The sequence below is a fragment of the Staurois parvus genome, unplaced genomic scaffold (assembly GCF_062004578.1).
Source record: "Staurois parvus isolate SC_StPar_1 unplaced genomic scaffold, SC_StPar_1.0 ptg003106l, whole genome shotgun sequence".
Taxonomy (NCBI): Eukaryota; Metazoa; Chordata; class Amphibia; order Anura; family Ranidae; genus Staurois; species Staurois parvus.
The window spans coordinates 75,318-102,652 of record NW_028320902.1 but is presented as its reverse complement, the minus strand read 5'-3'; the positions used below and the strand labels follow the sequence as shown (position 1 = coordinate 102,652).

General features: G+C 51.0%; 1 protein-coding gene across 1 annotated transcript; it reads right to left on the bottom strand.

The window, feature by feature from the left end:
- Nucleotides 1-12,694: 12,694 nt before the first annotated feature.
- Nucleotides 12,695-26,092, bottom strand: AMZ2 (archaelysin family metallopeptidase 2). Its single transcript, XM_089667218.1, has 7 exons — nt 26,013-26,092; nt 23,453-23,735; nt 19,149-19,322; nt 18,696-18,824; nt 15,885-16,045; nt 14,872-15,048; nt 12,695-13,422 (listed from the first exon to the last, which is right to left on the bottom strand). The coding sequence occupies exons 2-7, from the start codon at nt 23,733-23,735 to the stop codon at nt 13,285-13,287; spliced, it is 1,062 nt and encodes a 353-aa protein (XP_089523344.1). The 5' UTR covers nt 26,013-26,092; the 3' UTR covers nt 12,695-13,284.
- Nucleotides 26,093-27,335: the final 1,243 nt, after the last annotated feature.

Genomic DNA, 27,335 nt, shown 5'->3' with positions numbered 1-27,335 from the left:
TTGTTTTTAGCTCTTCAGAAAGGTCCTCCAACTTTTTATGGCCAACGTGATCTTCCCATTAGGCCCAGTATTATCAGGTATGTAGGTACAACATCCTTCGGTTTTACCAATGTATACACATGTACCCCCCTTTTCAGCAAGAATCATGTCTAGGGCCATGCGGTTTTGGAGTGTCATCTGTGAAATGGCTTCTAATTGTTCAGCAGTTCCCTTTAGGGCATCCCTAGTATAATTAACAAATCTTTATTGATTGTAATAAATATAATTTATCCATCAATGTTCTTATTTACGGTAACAATGAAAAACATAGACTCAAATCCAGTTGCTGCTTGGTTTTTGGCCTTAAATTCATCTGGAACCCCTCTTGGTACCCCTATGGTATCTATATATACATGGCTAACATCATGTGCAGTATGATACATATTATACAACCAGAGTAAGGGGGAGTTATGGGAACATTGTACACTTTGGCAGTAATCAATAATGAAGGTGACAACCTCAGTATTTGATGAATTATACCACAATATGGTGTGGCCTGAGTCCTGTATTATCACCACTTCACCATGGCTAGGTGCCAACAAAATCAGTATGATCAGGAGAAAGTGGCAGAACCATGGTCCAAAATTGGGGAAGCAGTTCATCTTCTTCAGGGTCAGGGTTTTCTACCCCCGTTAGTACCCTCTTTCCTTGATTGTCCTGTTCAAGGTCAGGGCTTTCTGCCCCCGTTAGTACCTCCTTTCCTATTTCCCTTGGGTCTGGTCCTGGGCCTTTCTCGACCAGCTTCGCTCTGGAAGCATGGATCCAGATGGAACTATGTTCAGTGAGGACTGCTGTTCTGGTTACTGCTACGACTGTAATTTCTGGTCCATAGGCGAAATCCTGCTGTTTCTTGTTTCTCGTCAGCTGTTTCACCACAATACAATCTCTGGCCTGGAACGGGTGGGTATTTTCCTGTAAAAAAACAGAAACTTGCGGATAACATCGTTCTCTTTTTGTGGGATACATTTCTTGCCATCGGGAAAACACATCTGTGACCACACAAGCTGGTTGTTGTCCTCCCTGTTGTTGGGGTATGTGTGTAAAGTCAATTTGAAGATGTGTAAAAAATGTTGTGGGGTAAGGCAGGTATTGATGCATGGCTTTATTTGAGTTGTTTGGGTTACTCCTGATACATGTGATGCATCTTTTCACAAAATCTTGTACTAACTCCACCACTTCTGTGATATAAAAAATCTTCCATCCTATATATCCTATCCCATGGTATTGTTCAATGTATATCAGGGTGTGCAATGTATATCAGGGTATTACACCGTGGGATGCATGGTTCCCCTCTTTGCAGATTAATCCAGTCCTTGGATTCTTCTGTAAAATAGGGTAGCACCAGTCTTCAAGCTCCTTTGTGAAAACTGACTGCTACAAAGTTGTGATCAATTGAAAATCATCTGGGAGAATGGGGCATAAAGTGGGCATCTGCAGTAAAACAAATTATTACTGAGCTACCTTTTTTTCTTCATAATCTGCTAGAGCGTTACCTTTTGTTATATCGTCGTCCCCTTTGGTATGTGCTCTGCAGTGTATGACAGCAAGTTCCTTGGGAAGTGTGAGAACCTTGAACAAATTGGCTAATAGTTGGGAATGGGCAATCCTTTTCCCATCAGCTCCTATGTAGCCTCTGAGAAACCATAATACACCATGGTCATACACTGTTCCATAGACATATTAGAATCCATGTAAATAGTGACAGACTGATCTTTGTACAATTCACATGCTCTAGTGAAAACAATCAATTCAGCAGCCTGGGCTGATTGAAAAAAAAATTTGTCATTTGGCCTAGTGCAGGAGCCATCTATGAAAACAACATCAGCATTTGGGATTGGAATCTTTAATAAATCTAGTCTGGATGAAATATTAGCCTTAATGGATTTGAGGAAGTCATGAGCCTCGGGTCCTAGATCGTTTGACAATTTGAGACCCAACAGTGCATTTAGGATCATGGCTGGACCTGAGTTGTTATACTTGATATGCAACATGGGGTTGCTCATCAAAATAATCTCATATCCGCTGAATCATTGGGAGAACATGTGCTGAGTGTGTATATTTCTTAATAAAATAGCTACATTATGTGTAGTGTGCAATATCATGGGGTGTCCTAAGGTGAATGACATAGACATCTCCACAGTCATAACATAAAATGCCAACACTCTGAGACACGCAGGCATGCCTTGGACCTGAACTGGCACCATTTTTGAGAAAAAAAAAAAAAACTACAGGGCGAAGTCTGCCTCCGTGCTCTTGGGCGAGTACACCAGCCATGGTCTTACAATTGTCCCTTGCATACACATGAAACATTTTTACATAATCAGGAAGGCTAAGGCCTGGGGCAGTTACCATTGCATTTTTCAAATACACATATGCATCAACCATGTCATCTGACCACTTAACAATTTCTGACATTTTCTGGGTTGTGACTTATCATAATAGGAACAGTCAGGTATCCACTGGCGGCAGTAACCAATGGCTCCAAGAAAGGAGAGCATGTCTTTCTTGGTTTGTGGGCGGGCAAGTTTCAGGAGAGCCACAGCTCTCTTTGGACTGACTTTCCTTTCCTCCTTTTGTAAACACAAAACCCAGATATTCAACACTTATTTTACACCATTGTAGTTTTTTTCTTATTCACTTTCAAAGAAACATTTCAACAAACTCTCCCCATCCCTCAGGCCGGCCCCCTTAGTGAGACTGCAGAGGCAGATGACATCTGCGTACTGCAGCAGGACTGACCCATAGTCCGGTGTCCACTCCCTCAGAGTGGCTTGGAGAACAGTTGTGTAGATTACAGAAAAATCTACAAAAACCCTGAGGCATTAAACAGAAAGCAAAAATGGGCTGTGTCTCTGCATCAATAAAAACGCTAAAAAATGCATTTGCTAAATCAATTATTGAAACATCAGACGGTATGGCTGTAAAAAAAAGAATGTCAAACACCAACAGAACAATATTTTGTAACACAGTCAATGTCCTCTATTTCTAAACATTTAATTATTAATGTGTCTCCTACAGTGAGAAATTGATATTGCTTGGTTTATATCGCCACCTTGTATCTGGTTCTACCTGCCTGTCCAGGACTGAAAATTTTATCTATTCCTGCTTTATTTGCCAAGTCTACTAATAAGGACCCTGATTTCTCTTTTAATCCTTCAGCAGAAAAAAAAAAAAAAAAAAAAAATTTCCTCATTCTGTGTGGAATCAGGAATTCCTTGGGTGGGGGTTTAGGTTGATCTTCCACAGCGTCCTGGACTGGGACAGGGGATGAGGCTGTGGATTGGATTTGCTGCTGTGCTGCAATAGCTACAAGGAAAAATTCATGTCCTCTTTGGAGAAGGAGGGATATATTCTGACAGTACGGAGCTGACAGTACAGAGCGGGTCTAGTGACACATGACCACTTATCACTCTCAACAAAAGATAGACAATAAGAACTTAAATATTGACTCTATTTCAATAACTTTAACCCGTTCACTTACCAACCAGGTTCACTTATTTGCATAAACAAATTATCTTATTACTCTATACATTTGATAATAGAAGCAAAGAAAAGAAAGTTGGTTACCCCCAACAGACTAGTTAAGACTCTGTAATTAACCTAGACCCTGTCTAGGTATTTCAAATGTAGACCCCGTCTACATAAATCACCTTTCCTTATCTGAGTCTCCCGGAGACTCAATGAAGTATTCCCGGAATACTCCTGTCACAGTTCAGAGATCGAGAGTTAAGTCAGAGCCCACGGACAGCCGACAGACAGACAGATTTTGTTTATCTTACCGGGTGACCGCAAACGGGTTGACCTCCCGATCTCGGTGGGACCTCCAATTGAAAGGTTGTCTATAGCCCCTGGCTATCAGTCTTTATAGTCAGTTTCAGGTAAGGACGCGTCGGGGAGATTGACTTCATCTCAGAAGAGAAAGACAACAGACATACACATACACACAGTGATAGGTAAAATCAATCTCTCAAGTTTATTAGTGGGAAGAAAATTAATATAACAGAAATAAGAAAGGTGGGGGCACAGAGTATCAAAAAGCTGAGTTGCCAGTAATTGATGGGATGAATACAAAAAAAAAAACAACATTGACGTCAATTCTAAAAAGTGATGAGAAACGGAGTTTCATTTTCCCAACAATAAAGAAAGTTTCTACATTGTTTTAAAACACTTATCACCCAGACTTACTACTCACACAAAACAAATTATCTTATACTTCTATATGTAGAAAATAACAAACTTTAGACACAGAATGAGTGACTATAGGCAATCTCCCTGAGATTGTTTAGTCTCCCTGAGACTATTTTTCTAACACTCCCGGAGTGTTGTGTTCCCTGAACACATATTGGCTTAAATGGATATCGGACTAATCAGAGCCTCCCAGTTTCCTTGTATCCAACTTGTACAGGTTATATAGAAAATAATTCTACTCACCGGACAAGTGGATGGTTACTGAGCGGATGATACCGATATCCCGGGCGAGCCCCCAAAACTGTTGGTTCTGTTGACCCTTTAGACCCCTGGTCTAAGTTCTCTGTCACTCATTCTGTCTCCTCAGGCCTGGAGAAGCATTGGTTACAAGTAATCACACATGACACCGTCTTGTCAGTAACCAAAAACTTCTAATTTATTCCACAACGAAAGCTCTCTTTTATAGTACAATATAGTGTGCAAGTGAGAATACAAGCATTTACGTCAATCCTGAATAATGATGAGAAGCAAAATTTAAGGAATGTCTATAATATTACATAAAAACTTATCTGCTACATACAATAGAATCTGGCTAGATACTTTTCAAGGCTATGAACATGATCTTTCTCAGGCATTTTAATTAGTTATAAGTAACAAACAATTATTTTCTCATGGAACAGAAATATTTGACATTTAATTGTATCATAACAGAAACAGGTGCTTGTTAATACAAAGAAATAATTGGATACTATCACCGTCTCTACCAAGGCTAAGCTAAGATAAAAGATAGAAGAATGTTGTGAGTATAGTTCTGTAATACATAACTGACATAGCATATTTTCATTAACTCATTCTGGTTATAATACAAAACAATTAATCAACATGGAATATAAAATGGAGTGGGGAAAACAAAATGACAGACCTAAAAGACATACATTTCCCTTCAGTTTCTATGCAGAGCTGCACCCTCAAGTTTTAGTAAATGACCCCCCCCCAATCCCAGTGTGTAACTTCCCATTCACATGACTTGCTGGAATAAAGGGGAACTCCGGCCACAATAATAGGACTCATCTGTAGAACTGAGACATACCGCAGTACTAGAGTCCACCATCAGGGGGCGCTGCAGGTGAACCTGTCCTTTCATGTCTTCCTTCCTGTAAAAGCTGGGGGGGGAGGGGGGCAGATGGGGATTTCCATACAGAGAGAACAGAGACGTTTTGGCTACATTCCCTACACCGGGGACAGGGAGCCGCCACCCTGCCATAGTCCCGTCCTGAGTGTAGGACCTCAACAGTTCACCAGCATAGTCCTCTCCACCGATCCCACCCAACCGGACCAGCCGGTCATCACATACTTCCTACATACCAACACAACACACCGTGCAAACTGAGTCCCTGTACTGTGGCCCTGTACTATGTCTCTGTCCCCGGCCCTGTACTGTGGCCCTGTACTATGTCTCTGTCCCTGTACTGTGGCCCTGTACTGTGGCCCTGTACTGAGTCCCTGTACTATGTCTCTGTCCCCGGCCCTGTACTGTGGCCCTGTACTATGTCTCTGTCCCCGGCCCTGTACTGTGTCCCTGTACTGAGTCCCTGTACTGAGTCCCTGTACTGAGTCCCTGTATTGTGTCTCTGTACTGAGTCCCTGTACTATGTCTCTGTCCCTGTACTGTGGCCCTGTACTATGTCTCTGTCCCTGTACTGTGGCCCTGTACTGAGTCCCTGTACTCTGTCTCTGTCCCCGGCCCTGTACTGTGGCCCTGTACTATGTCTCTGTCCCCGGCCCTGTACTGAGTCCCTGTACTCTGTCTCTGTCCCCGGCCCTGTACTGTGGCCCTGTACTATGTCTCTGTACCGGCCCTGTCCTGTGGCCCTGTACTATGTCTCTGTCCCCGGCCCTGTACTGTGGCCCTGTACTATGTCTCTGTCCCCGGCCCTGTACTGTGGCCCTGTACTCTGTCTCTGTCCCCGGCCCTGTACTGTGGCCCTGTACTCTGTCTCTGTCCCTGTACTGTGGCCCTGTACTATGTCTCTGTCCCTGTACTGTGGCCCTATACTCTGTCTCTGTCCCCGGCCCCGTACTGTGGCCCTGTACTATGTCTCTGTCCCCGGCCCTGTACTGTGGCCCTGTACTATGTCTCTGTACCGGCCCTGTCCTGTGGCCCTGTAGAGAAGTAGGGGTCAGCAGGAGGAACCACAGTGGGGGACACAGAAGAGTGACTTGTCAGACTCCTGCGGGGGAAGGGTGTCCCGTGGCACAGGCAGCAGTGGAAGTGTCCTTTCCATGTCGTATTTCTGATATTTATTGTACAACCCAGAACCGGAGATGTCATACATTGCAGCTTGCTGAGCACTAGACGTGGTGGCTGCATTCGTTTTCTTTTTTGCCATTTGCTTTCAAGCAGAATTTTACTCACTTTTTATCTTTCGTTAATCTGGTTCTTACACCTCCCTCCCCCGTTACCCTCTTCATTCCACCCACTCACCTCCCTGATGATGTCACAAGGGCGTGGTCAGCGCTGGACCAGGCAGGAATCCGCTTTTGCCGGATGATAGTGGGGCCGCGCTGGATTCGCTGAGTGGATGAACATGTTATTCCAGCTTTCTCCAGCAGACCAGGTAAGCAGGAGGAGTGTGAAGTTCCTCCATATAATGACTTTAGTCTCACTACACCCTCATCATAAACCCTCGGTAATGCCGCACTCCATGCAGTTCACACTCACTATGGGACTTCCTGTATTCTGCAAAACAACCTGGTTGATCCTGCTGTTCTCTGTCCCCTCCCCCTGTCCATGTCCCCACTGCAGTTGGGGATTTTGCAGAGCACTGTTGGCAGCTCCAGCACATGCTCAGTTTCCAGTTTATTTCCTCGCCATCACATCTGAACAGCCCGAGTGACTGTAGAGTCTCACATGTGGGCGTAGACACAGAGGTAAATGACAGCCCACTCCTTCCCCCTCCTCCATAGCAGCTAAAGACAAAAGGGGAGAATATTACATCTTGATTGATGGAGGCTTCACCTCCCTGTTATTTAAAGGCACACGCTGGAGGGGCGTGGCAAAGGACCGTCTAGATCAGCCTCATCTCCCACCCCTGCGGGGCACAGGACCTCCCAGATCAGCCTTGTCTCCCACCCCTGCGGGGCACAGGAACGCCTAGATTAGCCTTGTCTCCCACCCCTGCGGGGCACAGGACCTCCTCGATCAGCCTCGTCTCCCACCCCTGCGGGGCACAGGACCTCCCAGATCAGCCTCGTCTCCCACCCCTGCGGGGCACAGGAATGCCTAGATTAGCCTCGTCTCCCACCCCTGCGGGGCACAGGAATGCCTAGATCAGCCTCGTCTCCTACCCCTGCGGGGCACAGGAATGCCTAGATCAGCCTCGTCTCCTACCCCTGCGGGGCACAGGACCTCCCAGATCAGCCTCGTCTCCTACCCATGCGGGGCACAGGAACGCCTAGATCAGCCTCGTCTCCTACCCCTGCGGGGCACAGGACCTCCCAGATCAGCCTAGTCTCCTACCCATGCGGGGCACAGGAACGCCTAGATCAGACTCGTCTCCCAACCCTGTAGGGCACAGGACCTCCCAGATCAGCCTTGTCTCCTACCCCTGCGGGGCACAGGACCTCCCAGATCAGCCTTGTCTCCTACCCCTGCGGGGCACAGGACCTCCCAGATCAGCCTCGTCTCCTACCCCTGCGGGGCACAGGACCTCCCAGATCAGCCTCGTCTCCCACCCCTGCGGGGCACAGGACCTCCCAGATCAGCCTCGTCTCCCACCCCTGCGGGGCACAGGACCTCCCAGATCAGCCTCGTCTCCTACCCCTGCGGGGCACAGGACCTCCCAGATCAGCCTCGTCTCCCACCCCTGCGGGGCACAGGACCTCCCAGATCAGCCTCGTCTCCCACCCCTGCGGGGCACAGGACCTCCCAGATCAGCCTCGTCTCCTACCCCTGCGGGGCACAGGACCTCCCAGATCAGCCTCATCTCCCACCCCTGCAGGGCACAGGACCTCTCAGATCAACCTCGTCTCCTACCCCTGCGGGGCACAGGAACGCCTAGATCAGCCTCGTCTCCCACCCCTGCGGGGCACAGGAATGCCTAGATCAGCCTCGTCTCCCACCCCTGTGGGGCACAGGACCTCCCAGATCATCCTCGTCTCCTACCCCTGCGGGGCACAGGACCTCCCAGATCAGCCTCGTCTCCCACCCCTGCGGGGCACAGGACCTCCCAGATCAGCCTCGTCTCCTACCCCTGCGGGGCACAGGACCTCCCAGATCAGCCTCGTCTCCTACCCCTGCGGGGCACAGGACCTCCCAGATCAGCCTCGTCTCCTACCCCTGCGGGGCACAGGACCTCCCAGATCAGCCTCGTCTCCTACCCCTGCGGGGCACAGGACCTCCCAGATCATCCTCGTCTCCTACCCCTGCGGGGCACAGGAACGCCTAGATCAGCCTCGTCTCCTACCCCTGCGGGGCACAGGAATGCCTAGATCAGCCTCGTCTCCTACCCCTGCGGGGCACAGGAACGCCTAGATCAGCCTCGTCTCCTACCCCTGCGGGGCACAGGACCTCCCAGATCAGCCTCGTCTCCTACCCCTGCGGGGCACAGGACCTCCCAGATCAGCCTCGTCTCCTACCCCTGCGGGGCACAGGACCTCCCAGATCAGCCTCGTCTCCTACCCCTGCGGGGCACAGGAACGCTGACTGCTGGACACACTTGTTGATTTCAACAAACAACACAAAAGTAAAATATTTCTGCTCTCCGCCACAATGACAGGAAAGGTACGTAGATGGTCTGTTCCAGCTTCATCATCCAATACACATATAGACGAGACGATGTAAATTGAACCCTCTTCTTAGTATCACTTTAATTGCTGTTACAAGGGAACAGATCTGGTTTTCTTCCTGTTACCTTTAGCATTGTAGGATTCAAAAAGATCAAAAGTTCACGAGTTCTGTTCCAGTAAATTCTACACCTTGTCCTTGAAAAGACACACACCCCTCCCCCAACACTCTTAAGTCACAACTCTCCAGGTTTGAAGCTTCATTTTCATTCCTTTTCCTGAAAGTCGAGATGAGCTGCTCCGTCTGCCAAGATGAGAAATCTGAGCAGGTGACTCTGAGATGTGGACACAACTTTTGTCAAAAATGTGTTACCCTAGTGCTCAGCACTCCAGAGGAGTTCGGGATTTCGGCCTGTGAAGAATGCCAAGAATGGGTCCATGAACAACAGAAAAAAGAGGAGCTTCCGAACCCCAGCTCTTCGCCATCAGAAGCAAACCCAGACTCTTCACCATCAGAAGCAAACCCCGACTCTTCACCATCAGAAGCAAACCCTGACTCTTCACCATCAGAAGCAAACCCTGACTCTTCACCATCAGAAGCAAACCCCGACTCTTCGCCATCAGAAGCAAACCCCGACTCTTCGCCATCAGAAGCAAACCCCGACTCTTCACCATCAGAAGAAAACCCTGACTCTTCACCATCAAAAGCAAACCCCTACTCTTCACCATCAGAAGAATACCCCTACTCTTCACCATCAGAAGCAAACCCCGACTCTTCACCATCAGAAGAAAACCCTGACTCTTCACCATCAGAAGAAAACCCCGACTCTTCACCATCAGAAGAAAACCCCTACTCTTCACCAACAGAAGAAAACCCCTACTCTTCACCAACAGAAGAAAACCCCTACTCTTCACCAACAGAAGAAAACCCCTACTCTTCACCAACAGAAGAAAACCCCAACTCTTCACCAACAGAAGAAAACCCCTACTCTTCACCAACAGAAGAAAACCCCAACTCTTCACCATCAGAAACAGAGGGATCTGGGGTCTTCTGTACATATTGTATGCACACCTCCATCCTGGCTGTGAAATACTGCCTACGTTGTGAAGCTTCTCTGTGTGCTCACCACCTTCTAGTCCACAGAGTATCTCCAAAACACATCTTACGTGATCCAGCTACTTCCCCCCATAACCAGAATGCCTTCACCCACAAAGGGTCTGGTGAGGTGATGACAGAACTCTTTTTAAAGAAACTGTCCATAAAGAAAGAAGAGACTGAAAAACGAGTGCTGAGCCTATGGGAGCACCGGGAGAAGGTGAGGAGGAAAGCTGAGGGGGTGACAGATGGGGTCAATGTCCTGTTCAGAAAACTCCGGAAAAAACTGAAACAACTCCAGAACAAAGTCCTAAAAGAGACCTCCAGACAGGAGGTGGTGGTTTCACAGTCAGTCTCTGATCTGATTCAGAAGCTGGAGATGGAGACAGCAGACCTGTCCAGGAAGATCTGTGCCTTGCATGACCCTTCGTATGTCCTAGAAGATGATGATTTCCGGGACATCGACAAGGCAGCCAACACTAAGGAGGACCTAGAAGATGAGGCTGGAGATGTAGATGAAGAGTCTCTCATGGAGATCATACATAAAGGTTTATTTCATATGATAACGGCTGTAAGTCCAGAAATAAGGACTCCATCACTGACCAGGGTCCAGCTGGATATGAACACAGCAGCCGATACTGTCTGTATCTCAGACGACTTGAAAGCTGCATCTTGGTCGGTGTTAAGTCAGAACCGTCCAGTGACACCTCAGCGGTTTGAGTCATTCCAGGTTTTAAGCAGCACAGTCTTTCCCTTGGGACGATATTACTGGCAGGTGGAGACCAGCAGCTTGGGAAACTGGAGAGTTGGGGTGTGTTACCCCAGTATAGAGCGCGGAGGAGACATGTCTGTCATTGGGAGTAATGACCGATCCTGGTGTGTGTGCCAGATCTGTGACAATAATGACGTCGTCTTCCACTCAGCAAAGCATAACAGAGAAAACGCTGCTTTACCTGTCAGTCTTACCTGTAAGAGACTGGGAATATATCTGGATTACGAGGAGGGGCGACTCTCCTTTTATGAGCTGGACCTCCCAATCAGACACCTCCACACCTTCACCACCACCTTCACCGAGCCCCTCCATGCCGCCATCTACGTCTGTGGTGAGGAGCAGCAGTGCCCCACATGGGTGAGATTCATGGACTGATCATTTCTCTGATTGGACTAATCTACAGAGTGCAGCTTCTGACAGAGGAAGCCTACACCCCCCTTCCCTGGGACAAAGCTGACTTTACGGGAGGGGACAGGGGGTGAAATCCCTTTCTTAGCCAACAAAAGGGTGTTGATGTTGGATTAATACATGACACTAATATAGTCCCCAGCCCTCCTGTAGTAGTCATTATTGTGGATCCTCCTATGTGTCAGAACAGTATATATTTTATGATTAAATTCTGCTATCGATTGTATCATTGTTGCCTCGTGTGGTTTAACCTTCAACAATGTAACTGCTTTTACTGTAGAGAACCCCACCTATAGTGATGATAGAAATGTCTTTTGTATGTAACTGATGACTTCTTTGTCATTCGGCCCCAGCTCCAGGCCCATTCACCTCATTGGGCTCTACCATGCTTTGATGCGTGAGCAGGATTTTGGCATTGTGGTTGCTGGTGCCAGGTCACGATATATGCCGTTCATTGGCCAAAAAATACATTCATGGCGTTTAGAAGTGTGAATTTGGCCCTAAATGAAAAAGGCTTCATCTGTGGTGAATCTGCCTCAACAACATTCACTGATAAGTACAGAGGAGTGCCTGAAAATTAAACTGGATGATGGGTGTCGTTGTCCCGCTGAGGACATTGTCCTTCCATGGGGCAATGTTCTCCAGACTTCCATGTAGGCTCTCAAGTCCTGGGCATCCTGTCTCCTTCCACCCCAGAAGCCTCCCTATTGGTTGCTGAGGATTCCCTCAGACCGAGGAACCAATAGGGGAGCTTGGGAGGTTAAAGAGGTGGGGCTATACATGAGAAGTCAACATTTGTAGATGACTGATTTGTTGGGTTCACTAGTGGTGGAATGGTACACCAGTGACACCAGACTAGGTGGGGCTATACATGAGAAGTCAACATTTGTAGATGACTGATTTGTTGGGTTCACTAGTGGTGGAATGGTACACCAGTGACACCAGACTAGGTGGGGCTATACATGAGAAGTCAACATTTGTAGATGACTGATTTGCTGGGTTCACTAGTGGTGGAATGGTACACCAGTGACACCAGACTAGGTGGGACTATACATGAGAAGTCAACATTTGTAGATGACTGATTTGCTGGGTTTACTAGTGGTGGAATGGTACACCAGTGACACCAGACTAGGTGGGGCTATACATGAGAAGTCAACATTTGCAGATGACTGATTTGCTGGGTTCACTAGTGGTGGAATGGTACACCAGTGACACCAGACTAGGTGGGACTATACATGAGAAGTCAACATTTGTAGATGACTGATTTGCTGGGTTCACTAGTGGTGGAATGGTACACCAGTGACACCAGACTAGGTGGGGCTCTGGGGATAGCGAGGAATATGAGCAGGTATGAGAACGGACGCAACATGGAGGGGGCACCACACCATAAATCAACACACAGAACGTCTAGCACTGCCACCATTTATTTATTTCCCATCACATCCCATCCCAAGGGTGAGACACCCCAATAAAGAGAGGAACCCCGAAAGCCAATCAGAACCCATCCTGTCCTGGGCTGCCTTCAGCTGAGGGAAGTGTGATTGGTTGCTGTGGTGTCACTGCCCATATGTCACCCTCTAGCCATAATAGTTATCATTGTTATTATATTTATTATGAATGTTACAGAATGAGGAAGAATCACTACTTCTGATTCCAATGCTTCCCGCAGCCCCATTGGTGAGACTTTCCCTGACTTCCTGTCATAGGTGACACTGTCTGACCAGGACAGGAAGTGAGGGGAACTCTCCAGACAGACACTTTGTAGGGGAAGGGTACAACCCCTATCAGCTTCATATTGCTGTGTCCCTGCTGGAATTTATTCATCACTTCCTGTCTGGGTGACAACATTTCCATAGGGACAGGAAGTGAGAGAGAACCTCCTGGAAGGGTCCTCAGATGACAACCTGACAGCAGAGCTAACCCTTCCCAGCTCCATGTTTTGTCTGGAGTGTGACTGTAGGAGTGAGCAGATGTCCATGGCTGACCATTCCAGGTTCTAGAGCAAGAAGTCCAGACATGTTCTGCTCCAATCTCTGTGCGCCTGGAAACTCTCCAGCGGCTTTACGATTTCCCTTTTCCCACGAGCTTCCAAATCCGATTCCCTTCCATCATCTTCCATCCAGCGGAGCAGAGCCTAGGCACACAGAGGGGTTAGATATCGGGGGAGGGGCTTGTCCGAGAAGCATGCACTCTACAAGCTGTAATCTTCTAACATTGACTTCTATGCTGTCCCAGATTTCCATACAAATGTGTAGAGTCCTCCTGATTTTACCCCCCCCCGGGTGATTTGGTGCAGCACCAGGAATCTTCTATCTGCAGCCACTGAGCCCCTCACTGATAGGTCGCCGGCAGTCGCCTCTGTTCCATGGCCAATGATTGGCTGCTGGGTGTGGGCAGCTGCGAGTAGCTGCGGGCGGCGGTGACCTGTCATTGCAGTGAATGGGCTCAGTGGCTGCAGTTAGCCGCTCCCAGCAGAAGATTCCGGGTGCTGCAAATCGCCCAGAGAAATGCTGCCCAAACCTCATTGGTGGCTCTGGGAAAACAAGATCCTGTCATTTGAGTATTTAAGGCAGTTGAATCAGCACCCCTACTGAACAACTGCTGCGATCAAACCAATTACAGCGTGGGCCACCTGCAGACTGAGTAATGGCCATCAGTCTGAGCTGTGAATATCCAAGTCAGATGCTTCTGGGTGGGGCTGCAGCCTCTCCTCCCATGATTCTGTGCTGCAACCTGGGAACATGCTGCCCCACCACCTCTGAGACTTCTGGAAAATACTGGCAGCCACATCGACCCCTCCAGCAGCCAAGAGTGGAGGACGATCGGCAGGACGGAGATTCCATGTGCTCAGCAGGTAGGCCGACTTCTCGGATCACTTCAAGGGGGACTCCCCCGGCTGAGTCTGTTGTTAGATTTATGTTTTGTCTGTTTATAAACATTGTTTACTTTATAATAAACACTTGTGAGGGGGAGGAGCCATGACAACTCCGACACCATGACAGCAGAGCAGCAGCTGATTGCTATCAGACTCTCTGATTGGTCCACCTCTGATACCAGACTTGGGGTGTTGCCTGAAGCATCCCCCATCCCCCTCTTACAGGGGGATTCCTGCTCCAGGTGATAGGAAGAATGTCAATGCAGCACGTGGCTCCGCCCACAAAGCATGCACGACCCGTGTGTTGTGCCCCCCATACACTGATCAGAGTGGCTTTGCGGGTTTCATGTCATGAATTGTTGATGCATTTTCATTCCTGGTGGACTTTCTCTTAGGACCCCTACAAAGCCATGTGATCAGGAAGGAGGCGGGGCGGAGTCCCCTGGCTTATCCAATCACGTGTGTACATTTCTAAGTTGGATTTTCATATTTTAGTATCTTTGTATTTGTACCATTTTTAGGGATTATTTTTACTGTGTGTTTGCTGCTGTGACAGACAATTTTTAGTTTTGCTCAAACTATTTTTCTTTTTAAATAAGTAACTTGTTTTTCAGCAAAGCAGCTAAGGAGAGCCAGGTACACATGTGGAGGGGTGGAGAGCACTAGTGAAGCCCCCGCTATACTGTGCCATGTGGCGGGTCTCCGCACCTTGTATCTCTCCGCTATAGTAAAGCCGATGGCCGATTGCAGTTTGCGCAGACAGATGGGGCAGAGGTCCAGGGGCCTCCGATCCGACTCTTCTAGGTGATTGGATCCCTGCATCACACACTGCAGCCACTGGCAATGGAGGAGGCCGAACATGTGACCAATCTCATGTGTCAGCGTCTGAAACACAAAATACAGATTATTACCGGGAGAGGCGATCACTGCGACAAACTGCCGTGTATTTAGGTGTCGTGCTGCCCTAGGCAACACCCATATTGTACCCCCCCCCAATGAGAGAGTTCAATGAGTGTGTGTGTATGATTCTCTCTCTCCCCTCCCCCTTCCCCCCTCCCTCTCCCCCTCCCCCTTCCCCCCTCCCTCTCCCCCTCCCTCTCCCCTCCCCTCCCTCTCCCCTCCCTCTCCCCTCCCTCTCCCCTCCCCTCCCCTCCCTCTCCCCCCTCCCCTCCCCTCCCTCTCCCCCCTCCCCCTTCCCCCTCCCTCTCCCCTCCCCCTTCCCCCTCTCCCCTCCCCCTTCCCCCCTCCCTCTCCCCCTTCCCCCCTCCCCCTTCCCCCCTCCCTCTCCCCCTTCCCCCCTCCCCCTTCATTCTCCCCCTTCCCTCTCCCCCTTTCCCCTTCCCCCTCCCTCTCCCCTCCCCCTTTCCCCTTTCCCCCTCCCTCTCCCCTCCCCCTTTCCCCTTTCCCCCTCCCTCTCCCCTCCCCCTTTCCCCTTTCCCCCTCCCTTTCCCCTTTCCCCTCCCCCTTTCCCCCCCCCCCTCCTCCTCCTCCCCCTCCCCCCCCCCTCCCTCCTCCCCCCCCTCCTCCTCCCTTCCCTCCCCCCCCTCCTCCTCCCTTCCCTCCCCCCCCTCCTCCTCCCTTCCCTCCCCCTCCCCTCCCTCCTCCCTCCCCTCCCTCCTCCCCCTCCCTCGTTTTGCACGCGGTAGATACGCCCCTGGCAACAAATCTACATGATCACTCCGCAAGGCGCCATAGCGCTGTACAATCATGGAGGACCTTACCTTGCAGGATCGGAGGAGGAGAGCGCTGGTGATGGGCGGAGTGTAATATCCATTAAATACGGAGTAATCCCCCTTTGCCGGCCTCTTCCCCTTCAATCGCCCTTTGTAGCCGGAGCGGTAAAACTCTTCATCATACCGAGCAAAACTGAAGACTCCGACCCCTGAGGAACCACGGACAACACGTCACCTTCCATAAACAAGGCAGGCAAAACAGTTGCAGTGGAAAGTCATATGTTCCTATCCAGCAGGAAGATCCAAACCTGTGAAACCCCAGTACTGTCATCTCCATCCTTCCTGGAGAGTCTCTGACCTAGAGGAAGTACACTATATTGCCCCAGTATTGGGCCGCCAGCCTTTCCACACACATGACCTTTAATGGCCTCCAGTCTTAGTCCGTAGGGTTCAATATTGAGTTGGCCCTGCCCTTTCCACCACATGACCTTTAATGGCCCCCCAGTCTTAGCCCGTAGGGTTCAATATTGAGTTGGCCCCGCCCTTCCCACACACATGACCTTTAATGGCCCCCCAGTCTTAGTCCGTAGGGTTCAATATTGAGCCCTTTGCAGCTATAACAGCTTCACCTCTTCTGGGAAGGCCCCCCACAAGGTTTAGGAGGGTGTCTATGGGAAGGTTGGACCATTCTTTCAGAAGCACATTTGTCAGGTCAGGCACTGATGTCGGGGGAGGGGGCCTGGCTCACAGTCTCCGCTCTAATTCATCCCAAAGGTGTTCTATGGGGTTGAGGTCAGGACTCTGTGCAGGACAGTCAAGTTCCTCCACCCCAAACTGGCTCCTCCATGTCTTTATGGACCTTGCTTTGTGCACTGGTGGGCAGTCATGTTGGAACAGGAAGGGGCCATCCCCAAACTCCTCCCACAAAGTTGGGGGCATGAAATTGTCCAAAATGTCGCCTTAAGAGTTCCCTTCACAGGAACTAGGGGGCCAAGCACAACCCCTGAAAAAACACCCCCACACCATAATCCCCCCTCCACCAAACTTTACACTTGGCACAATGCAGTCAGGCAAGTACCGTTCTCCTGGCAACCACCAAACCCAGACACGTCCATCGGATTGCCAGACAGAGAAGCGTGATTGGTCACTCAAGAGAACACGCCTCCACTGCTCTAGAGTCCAGTGGCGGCGTGCTTTACACCACGGCATCTGACGCTTTGCATTGCACTTGGTGATGGAAGGCTTGGATGCAGCTGCTCGGCCATGGAAACCCATTCCATGAAGCTCTCTACGCACTGTTGTTGGGCTCATCTGAAGGCCACACCAAGTTTGGAGGTCTTTAGCTATTGACTCTGCAGACAGTTGGCGACTTCTGCGCACTGTGCGCTTCAGCATGCGCTGACCCCGCCCTGTCATGTGACGTGGCCTACCACTTGGTGGCTGAGTGGCTGTTGTTCCCAGTTGCTTCCACTTTGTTATAATCCCACTAACAGTTGGTGGAATATTTAGTAGCCAGGAAATGTCACGGATGGACTTATTGCCCAGGTGGCCACCTATCACGGGACCACGCTTGGAGTCACTGAGCTCCTGAGAGCGACCCATTCTTTCACCAATGTTTGTAGAAGCCGTCTGCATGCCTAGGGGCTTGATTGTATACACCTGTGGCCATGGAGGGGATTGGAACACCTGAATCACATGATATGGAGGGGATTGGAACACCTGAATCACTTGACTGGAAGGGGATTGGAACACCTGAGTCACATGATTGGAAGGGGATTGGAACACCAGAGTCACATGATTGGGAGGGGATTGGATCACCTGAATCACATGATATGGAGGGGATTGGAGCACCTGAATCACATGATATGGACGGGATTGGAACACCTGAATCACATGATATGGAAGGGATTGGAGCACCTGAATCACATGATATGGGAGGGGATTGGAACACCTGAATCACATGATATGGAGGGGATTGGAACACCTGAATCACATGATATGGAGGGGATTGGAACACCTGAATCACATGATATGGAGGGGATTGGAACACCTGAATCACATGATATGGAGGGGATTGGAACACCTGAGTCACATGATATGGAGGGGATTGGAACACCTGAGTCACATGATATGGAGGGGATTGGAACACCTGAATCACATGATATGGAGGGGATTGGAACACCTGAATCACATGATATGGAGGGGATTGGAACACCTGAATCACATGATATGGAAGGGATTGGAACACCTGAATCACATGATATGGAAGGGATTGGAACACCTGAGTCACATGATTGGGAGGGGATTGGAACGCCTGAATCACATGATATGGAGGGGATTGGAACGCCTGAATCACATGATATGGAGGGGATTGGAACGCCTGAATCACATGATATGGAGGGGATTGGAGCACCTGAATCACATGATATGGAGGGGATTGGAACACCTGAATCACATGATTGGGGGGGATTGGAACACCTGAATCACATGATTGGGGGGGATTGGAACACCTGAATCACATGATATGGGGGGGATTGGAACACCTGAATCACATGATTGGGGGGGCGGGGACAATACTTTGGCAATACAGTATATGTAACCATCAGAGGTAAGTGCACATTATATGTGTGCTTGTTGCAGGTCAGTGCCTGACTATATGAAGGATGGGGATGACAAGCCCTGGAACCTGCACCTTCCTAAATACGTCAGCACTGGCAGCTTCCATCGAACATGACAAGTTGTCTTCTCCATCTAGCGGACAGAACGGTTCAGCGTGGCCAGATGTGGTGTTTGTGGGAGCGTCCTGAATTCAGTGCAGATCTAAGATCAATGAACGGACACTTGGAGTGTGCTCCCCACCTTCTGTGAGTGAGGCCGTCCCAAAGACAAAGTTCCAGGAGTCCCGCGGGTACAGGTCTACCATGGTGGCCCCGACTATGCAGAATGCGTCTGGCGGCTTGATGGTCTTCAGGTACCGGAGCAGGTCACCTGGGAAGAGAACACAATGTGAACACGTGTGGTACGTGTGCGGTGCGCGGCGCGCGCTGCTGTCAGACGAGAAGCTATTGACTTAAAGGATCAGTCCACACAAAACTGATGGTTTCATTATGGGCGGAGTCTGGGCCATTGATGTTTCCATCTTCTTCCCTTCCTTAGAACTCCATGATTGGCTGCAGTTACACCTTTGTGATTGGTGGAAGTGAGCCCCCTTCTTCAGGGTTGTGGTAAGTGGGCGGAGCCGGGAACACAGAGGCATAGCTTTGGGTGGACTGGCCCTTTAAGTGTCGGGATCAGTGTGACGTCATATGTTACCAGCATGGATCTGCAGATTGTGGGTGGAGTCATTGACTCGGAAGCGGCAGCCAGTCTGCGATATGCTGATGGGACCCTGGACCTGGACTGGAAGGCCATGGAAGAAGGCCTGGCAATATCCCGTCAGCCAGCCGATGTATTCCTGCGTGTGCCGGTCCGAGTCCCCGAACTGACCTGCACAACAGAGAAGACTCATGATTCACAGAGTACTGAAGTCGGAGGATCAGCATGACTGCCAGGTGACCTGCATTCCCAGGAGGCCCTAGTGTCTGTGATCTCAGAGGATTGGCACGACTGCCAGGTGACCTGCATTCCCAGGAGGCCCTGATATCTGTGATCCCAGTGTGGTCAGAGGATCAGCATGACTGCCAGGTGACCTGCATTCCCAGGAGGCCCTGATATCTGTGATCCCAGTGTGGTCAGAGGATCAGCATGACTGCCAGGTGACCTGCATTCCCAGGAGGCCCCGATATCTGTGATCCCAGTGTGGTCAGAGGATCAGCATGACTGCCAGGTGACCTGCATTCCCAGGAGGCCCTAGTGTCTGTGATCTCAGAGGATTGGCACGACTGCCAGGTGACCCGCATTCCCAGGAGGCCCTGATATCTGTGATCCCAGTGTGGTCAGAGGATCAGCATGACTGCCAGGTGACCTGCATTCCCAGGAGGCCCTAGTGTCTGTGATCTCAGAGGATTGGCATGACTGCCAGGTGACCTGCATTCCCAGGAGGCCCTAGTGTCTGTGATCTCAGAGGATTGGCACGACTGCCAGGTGACCCGCATTCCCAGGAGGCCCTGATATCTGTGATCCCAGTGTGGTCAGAGGATCGGCATGACTGCCAGGTGACCCGCATTCCCAGGAGACCCTGATATCTGTGATCCCAGTGTGGTCAGAGGATCGGCATGACTGCCAGGTGACATGCATTCCCAGGAGGCCCTGATATCTGTGATCCCAGTGTGGTCAGAGGATCAGTATGACTGCCAGGCAACCCTCATTCCCAGGAGGCCCTGATATCTGTGATCCCAGTGTGGTCCGAGGATCGGCATGACAGCCAGGCATGGTGTACAGAGAAGCAGGAATCTGCTGAGGCCGCACATCACAATTATGCTTGCTGGGGGCTGCACCTCCTTGTGACTCTTCAGCACTGATCACCACGAATGGCTACGGCCGCAGGCAGCCACGGGCTCGGTGGTTGTGGCTAGCAGGTCACAGGTGTCAGCAGATTCCTACCGCTACCATTCACCATGGCAACCACATGGAAGGAACTACTACCATGGAGCTGCGGGAACTGGGACTCCATTCTCCAATTCTGCTGCATGGTCCAGGCCGTGCTCATTTCTGCAGCCTCTATCTGGAAACGGCTTGGACCATGTGTGCCAGAAGGTGCGGGAGTTGGGTGTGAAGGTGCGGGAGTTGGGTGGGATCTGGGGTGTGAAGGTGCGGGAGTTGGGTGTGATCTGGGGTGTGAAGGTGCGGGAGTTGGGTGGGATCTGGGGTGTGAAGGTGCGGGAGTTGGGTGGGATCTGGGGTGTGAAGGTGCGGGAGTTGGGTGTGATGGTGCGGGAGTTGGGTGTGAAGGTGCGGGAGTTGGGTGGGATCTGGGGTGTGATGGTGCGGGAGTTGGGTGTGATGGTGCGGGAGTTGGGTGTGAAGGTGCGGGAGTTGGGTGTGAAGGTGCGGGAGCTGGGTGGGATCTGGGGTGTGAAGGTGCGGGAGTTGGGTGGGATCTGGGGTGTGAAGGTGCGGGAGTTGGGTGTGAAGGTGCTGGAGTTGGGCGGGATCTGGGCTGTGAAGGTGCAGGAGTTGGGTGTGAAGGTGCGGGAGTTGGGTGGGATCTGGGGTGTGAAGGTGCGGGAGATGGGTGGGATCTGGGGTGTGAAGGTGCGGGAGTTGGGTGTGATCTGGGGTGTGAAGGTGCAGGTGTTGGGTGTGAAGGTGCGGGAGTTGGGTGGGATCTGCGGTGTGAAGGTGCGGGAGTTGGGTGTGAAGGTGAAGGAGTTTGGTGTGATCTGGGGTGTGAAGGTGCAGGAATTGGGGTGAGGTGTGGAGGTGCAGGAATTGGGGTGATGTGAGGTGTGGAGGTGCAGGAATTGGAGTGATGTGAGGTGTGGAGGTGCAGGAATTGGAGTGATGTGAGGGTTGAAGGTGCAGGAGTTGGGGGTGATGTGAGGTTAGAAGGTGCAGGAATTGGGGTGATGTGAGGTGTGGAGGTGCAGGAATTGGGGTGATGTGAGGGTTGAAGGTGCAGGAGTTGGGGGTGATGTGAGGTGTGGAGGTGCAGGAGTTGGGGGTGAGGTGTGGAGGTGCAGGAGTTGGGGGTGATGTGAGGTGTGGAGGTGCAGGAGTTGGAGGTGATGTGAGGTGTGGAGGTGCAGGAGTTGGGGGTGAGGTGTGGAGGTGCAGGAGTTGGGGGTGAGGTGTGGAGGTGCAGGAGTTGGGGGTGATGTGAGGTGTGGAGGTGCAGGAGTTGGGGGTGAGGTGTGGAGGTGCAGGAGTTGGGGGTGATGTGAGGTGTGGAGGTGCAGGAGTTGGGGGTGAGGTGTGGAGGTGCAGGAGTTGGGGGTGATGTGAGGTGTGGAGGTGCAGGAGTTGGGGGTGAGGTGTGGAGGTGCAGGAGTTGGGGGTGATGTGAGGTGTGGAGGTGCAGGAATGAGGGCTAATTTAGGGTGTGAAGGTTCAGAGATTAGGTTTGATCTGAGAGACCTTTATTAGGGTGACTATCACCCCACACGTCTCCTCCATCTGTCCTCGGCTGACGTATCCATTTCCACCTCTCCATAGTCCCCTCACCTCACGTGTTCTGGGAAGGGTCACCAACCATGACAGATCCGTGTCTTCTTACTATCCCGATTCTTTCCAGCATTTCCTGTAGAAATGTTCCTTTTCCTGACAAAGGGCGTGCAGGGTGCAAAGGGCGTGAAGGCCATGAAGGGCATAGAGGGAGTGAAGGGAGTAAAGGGCGAGAAGGATGTGGAGGGTGTGAAGGGCGAGAAGTGGATATTTTATAGAACCGGAACTCTCAGTTTCTTCCAAACCACTTGTGGTCCCTGTCACGATCGTGGTGTCAGACCCCAGACCTTCTCACCAAACTCGTGACCGAAGGACTAGCCAATCTAAAACCGCGATGTCACGTGCGTAACAATGCCACGCCCAGCTGCATCTGCACAACGATTTTCCAGCTAATGCACCACAATCGATGTACCGGCAGCCTGAGCGATTGTTACTGGGTCAGGGTAATTCCGCAATTGACCCTTCACACTGCCACCACCTCCTTTTTGTACAGAGAAAGAGGAAACTCTGCGTTCAGCTATAACACTATGATGGTTGAGGTAATCGTCTGTATAATACGGTCACTGCAGGCCGGTTACACAGAGGGTTAAACAAACACAGTAGCGTTCTCCTTAGAGGCAGGAATTAGTAAATTGCAATAGAGCTATAGAAACAGTTCATCACTTTCAGAAGGAAAGATTTATTACTAAAAGGTCAAACAGGAGCAATAAAAATATTTACAGAAAAGATGTAACTAAGATATATAAATATACAGAGACAACAGCACAGCAAAGAGATGTCAGAGAGAGGTGAAAGGGTTCAGGTACTTGCCAAAGTCCTGGGTTAGCAGATCCAAGTTTCAGAGCGAAAGGGCCCAGGTCTCCCCAGGGGGTACTGATGTTAAAATGGGAGATGTCTTCAACTTTTCCAATTCGGTCTGTGAGCCTATTGTGTAGTCCCCAGCAGGGGGTGCCTCTTAATTCGATGCCTAATAACCCGTTTAGGGTGTGTAGTTATGGGTGGATGCCTCAACTAGAGCCAAAATCTCCCATAACTCATATTTGGCCCATAACTGTCCATCTGCACCAGTGACATTCCACCCGCGGGTAGATTATGATGCAGACACGTTTGAGGATTGCTTAGATATGAATTATGAACGTGTACACTGCACGGTTCACGAGATCTACTTTCCTTTGAGACAAGGCGAGTGACCCCTCAAACCGTTCGCCTGCTCATTGGCCATCTGACGATATGTTCAGTTTTTATGTAAGTCTCTCATATTCCGGGATAGGAGACATTGGGGAGAAGACGGTTCTAACCGAGGAGATCTGATCCTGTCCCCTACGCTGAGCTCCGTTTATGAGGTGGGAATCTCCTGGGAAAGCCTGATCTCCTCCGACGTGTCACAATCGGCAGGTTCTATGGACAGAGAGACTCTCTTGGGGGCTTTTACAGCTCCTATGACAGTCCCGCCACGCCCGAAGGTTGCCCAGCACTGGCCTAGAGGGGTGATGGGGTCACGTGACCATCCTCACCTATGGTCTGCACATAGATGGTCCTCCTGTGGGGGGAGGGGACCCGCCTCTCACACTTCCCATAGAAGTCCTGGAAGGTCTCCGCAGGCTCGGGGTGCGATGGGATCCAATCAGAGGGGGAGCAGACGGTCACCGGCCTGAAGAGGGCGCTGTGGGGGTTGAAGGCTTCATTCAGCAGCTTCCTCTCCTCAGGTGAGAATCTCTCATACAGATCCTGCAATCCGGGGTCTCCGGAGATCAGAGCGCCACGCAGAGTGTCGGAGGAGTACTGCACCACCTGCATCTGAGACACCAAGTCATGTGATCAGCACCACCCCCATCTCCTGATCCCTATTAGAGGGAATGATCGGGACCCCCTGATCCCTATTAGAGGGAATGATCGGGACCCCCTGATCCCTATTAGAGGGAATGATCGGGACCCCCTGATCCCTATTAGAGGGAATGATCGGGACCCCCTGATCCCTATTAGAGGGAATGATCGGGATCCCCTGATCCCTATTAGAGGGATTGATCGGGACCTCCACACCCCCTGATCCCTATTAGAGGGAATGATCGGGACTCTCACACCTCATGATCCCCATTGGAGGGAATGATCGGACCCTCACAAACCCTGATCCTTATTAGAGGGAATATTTGGGACCCACACACCCCCTGATCCCTATTAGAGGGAATGATCGGGGCCCCCACACCTCCTGATCCCTATTACATGAAATGATCGGGACCGCTACACCCCCTGATCCCTATTACATGGAATATTCTGGGCCCCCTCACCTCCTGATCCCTATTAGAGGGAGTGATCGGGACCCACACACCTCCTGATCCCTATTACATGGAATATTTGGGACCCCACACCTCCTGATCCCTATTAGAGGGGATGATCGGGACCCCCACACCTGATCCCTATTAGAGGGAGTGATCGGGACCCCCACACCTCCTGATCCCTATTAGAGGGAGTGATCGGGACCCCCACACCTCCTGATCCCTATTAGAGGGAGTGATCGGGACCCCCACACCTCCTGATCCCTATTAGAGGGAGTGATCGGGACCCACACACCTCCTGATCCCTATTAGAGGGAGTGATCTGGACCCCCGCACCTCCTGATCCATATTACATGGAATGATCGGGACTTCCACACTCCCTGATCCCTATTACATGGAATGATTGGGACCCCCACACCCCCTGATCCCTATTACATGGAATGATTGGGACCCCCACACCCCCTGATCCCTATTACATGGAATATTCGGGACCCCACACCTCCTGATCCCTATTAGAGGGAATATTTGGGACCCCACACCTCCTGATCCCTATTAGAGGGAGTGATCGGGACCCCCACACCTCCTGATCCCTATTAGAGGGAGTGATCGGGACCCCACACCTCCTGATCCCTATTAGAGGGAGTGATCGGGACCCCCACACCTCCTGATCCCTATGACATGGAATATTAGGGACCCACACACCCCCTGATCCCTATTAGAGGGAATGATCGGGGCCCCCACACCTCTTGATCCCTATTAAATGGAATGATCGGGACCGCTACACTCCCTGATCCCTATTACATGGAATATTCTGGGCCCCCACACCTCCTGATCCCTATTACATGGAATATTAGGGACCCACACACACCCTGATCCCTATTACATGGAATATTCTGGGCCCCCACACCTCCTGATCCCTATTATATGGAATGATCGGGACCCCCACACCCCCTGATCCCTATTACATGGAATATTCTGGGCCCCCACACCTCCTGATCCCTATTATATGGAATGATCGGGGCTCCCACACCCCCTGATCCCTATTACATGGAATGATCGGGACCCCCTGATCCCTATTACATGGAATATTCTGGGCCCCCACACCTCCTGATCCCCATTAGAGGGAATGATCGGGACCCTCACACCTCCTGATCCCTATTAGAGAGAATATTTGGGACCCTCACACCTCCTGATCCCTAGTAGAGGGAATATTTGGGACCCTCACACCTCCTGATCCCTATTAGAGGAAATATTTGGGACCCCCACACCTCCTGATCCCTATTAGAGGGAATGATCGGGACCCCCACACCTCCTGATCCCCATTAGAGGGAATATTTGGGACCCTCACACCTCCTGATCCCTATTAGAGGGAATGATTGGGACCCTCACACCTCCTGATCCCTATTAGAGGAAATATTTGGGACCCCCACACCTCCTGATCCCCATTAGAGGGAATGATCGGGACCCTCACACCTCCTGATCCCTATTAGAGGGAATATTTGGGACCCCCACACCTCCTGATCCCTATTAGAGGGAATGATCGGGACCCCCACACCTCCTGATCCCTATTAGAGGGAATATTTGGGACCCTCACACCTCCTGATCCCTATTAGAGGGAATGATCGGGACCCCCACACCTCCTGATCCCTATTAGAGGGAATGATCAGGACCCCCACACCTCCTGATCCCTATTAGAGGGAATGATCGGGACCCCCACACCTCCTGATCCCTATTAGAGGGAATGATCGGGACCCCCACACCTCCTGATCCCTATTACATGGAATATTTGGGGCCCCCACACCTTCTGTCATGTTCTGAGTTGGTCGAGATCTCCTACAACAGCAGCTGGTGGAGAGACAACCAATCAGAGAGAACTTCCCATACCATGTGCACAACACCCTGTACGTAACGTCACATGACCTCACCGATCTCCAGACCTGCAGAGCATTGCTCCCTCCCCTCCTGACAGATCCATATTTATATATCCTGCAGAGCATCGCTCCCTCCCCTCCCCCTCCTGACAGATCCATGTTGATATATCCTGCAGAGCATCGCTCCGTCCCCCTCCTGACAGATCCATATTTATATATCCTGCAGAGCATCGCTCCGTCCCCTCCCCCTCCTGACAGATCCATATTTATATATCCTGCAGAGCATCGCTCCCTCCCCTCCCCCTCCTGACAGATCCATATTTATATATTCTGCAGAGCATCGCTCCCTCCCCTCCCCCTCCTGACAGATCCATATTTATATATTCTGCAGAGCATCGCTCCGTCCCCTCCCCCTCCTGACAGATCCATATTTATATATCCTGCAGAGCATCGCTCCGTCCCCTCCCCCTCCTGACAGATCCATATTTATATATCCTGCAGAGCATCGCTCCGTCCCCTCCCCCTCCTGACAGATCCATATTTATATATCCTGCAGAGCTTCGCTTCGTCCCCTCCCCCTCCTGACAGGCAGAACATTGCTCCCTCCCATTTCAGTTTGGGAGAAGCCAATCAGAGAGGTGGGAGTGGTGATGTGTAGCTCCTCCCTGTAGGTGTGTACAGGTGAGTGCAGGTAGTGTATGGATGGGTCAGGTGATGGAGGTCGGTGTGATCTGTCCAGGTAGCTGGTGATGTTTCTGTGCTACAAACTTCTATGGGGGCCCCTGTGTACTCCCCCCCCCTTCTACTATTGGGGCCCCTGCCTGTCTCCCCCTCTCTCCTACTATGGGGACTCCTGTCTACTCCCCCCCTTCTACTATTGGGGCCCCTGCCTGTCTCCCCCTCTCTACTACTATGGGGGCCCCTGCCTACTCCCCCCCCCTTTTACTATGGGGGCCCCTGTCTACTCCCCTCCTTCTACTATGGGGGCCCCTGCCTGTCTCCCCCTCTCTCCTACTATGGGGACTCCTGTCTACTCCCCCCCCCTTCTACTATGGGGGCCCCTGTCTACTCCCCCCCTTCTACTATGGGGGCCCCTGCCTGTCTCCCCCCTCTCTCCTACTATGGGTACTCCTGCCTACTCCCCCCCTTCTACTATGGGGGCCCCTGTCTACTCCCCCCCTTCTACTATGGGGGCCCCTGCCTGTCTCCCCCCTCTCTCCTACTATGGGGACTCCTGCCTACTCCCCCCTTCT

Excerpts from the sequence above, each read along its gene's own strand:
- AMZ2 (XM_089667218.1), bottom strand. The coding sequence starts at position 23,735 with ATGCAGGTGGTGCAGTACTCCTCCGACACTCTGCGTGGCGCTCTGATC. Across the intron at positions 19,323-23,452 it reads CATCTATGTGCAGACCATAG|GTCAGTTCGGGGACTCGGAC; the intron begins GTGAGGATGGTC and ends TCTGTTGTGCAG. Across the intron at positions 16,046-18,695 it reads GACGGCCTCACTCACAGAAG|GGGTCGGAGTCTTCAGTTTT; the intron begins GTGGGGAGCACA and ends GTGGTTCCTCAG.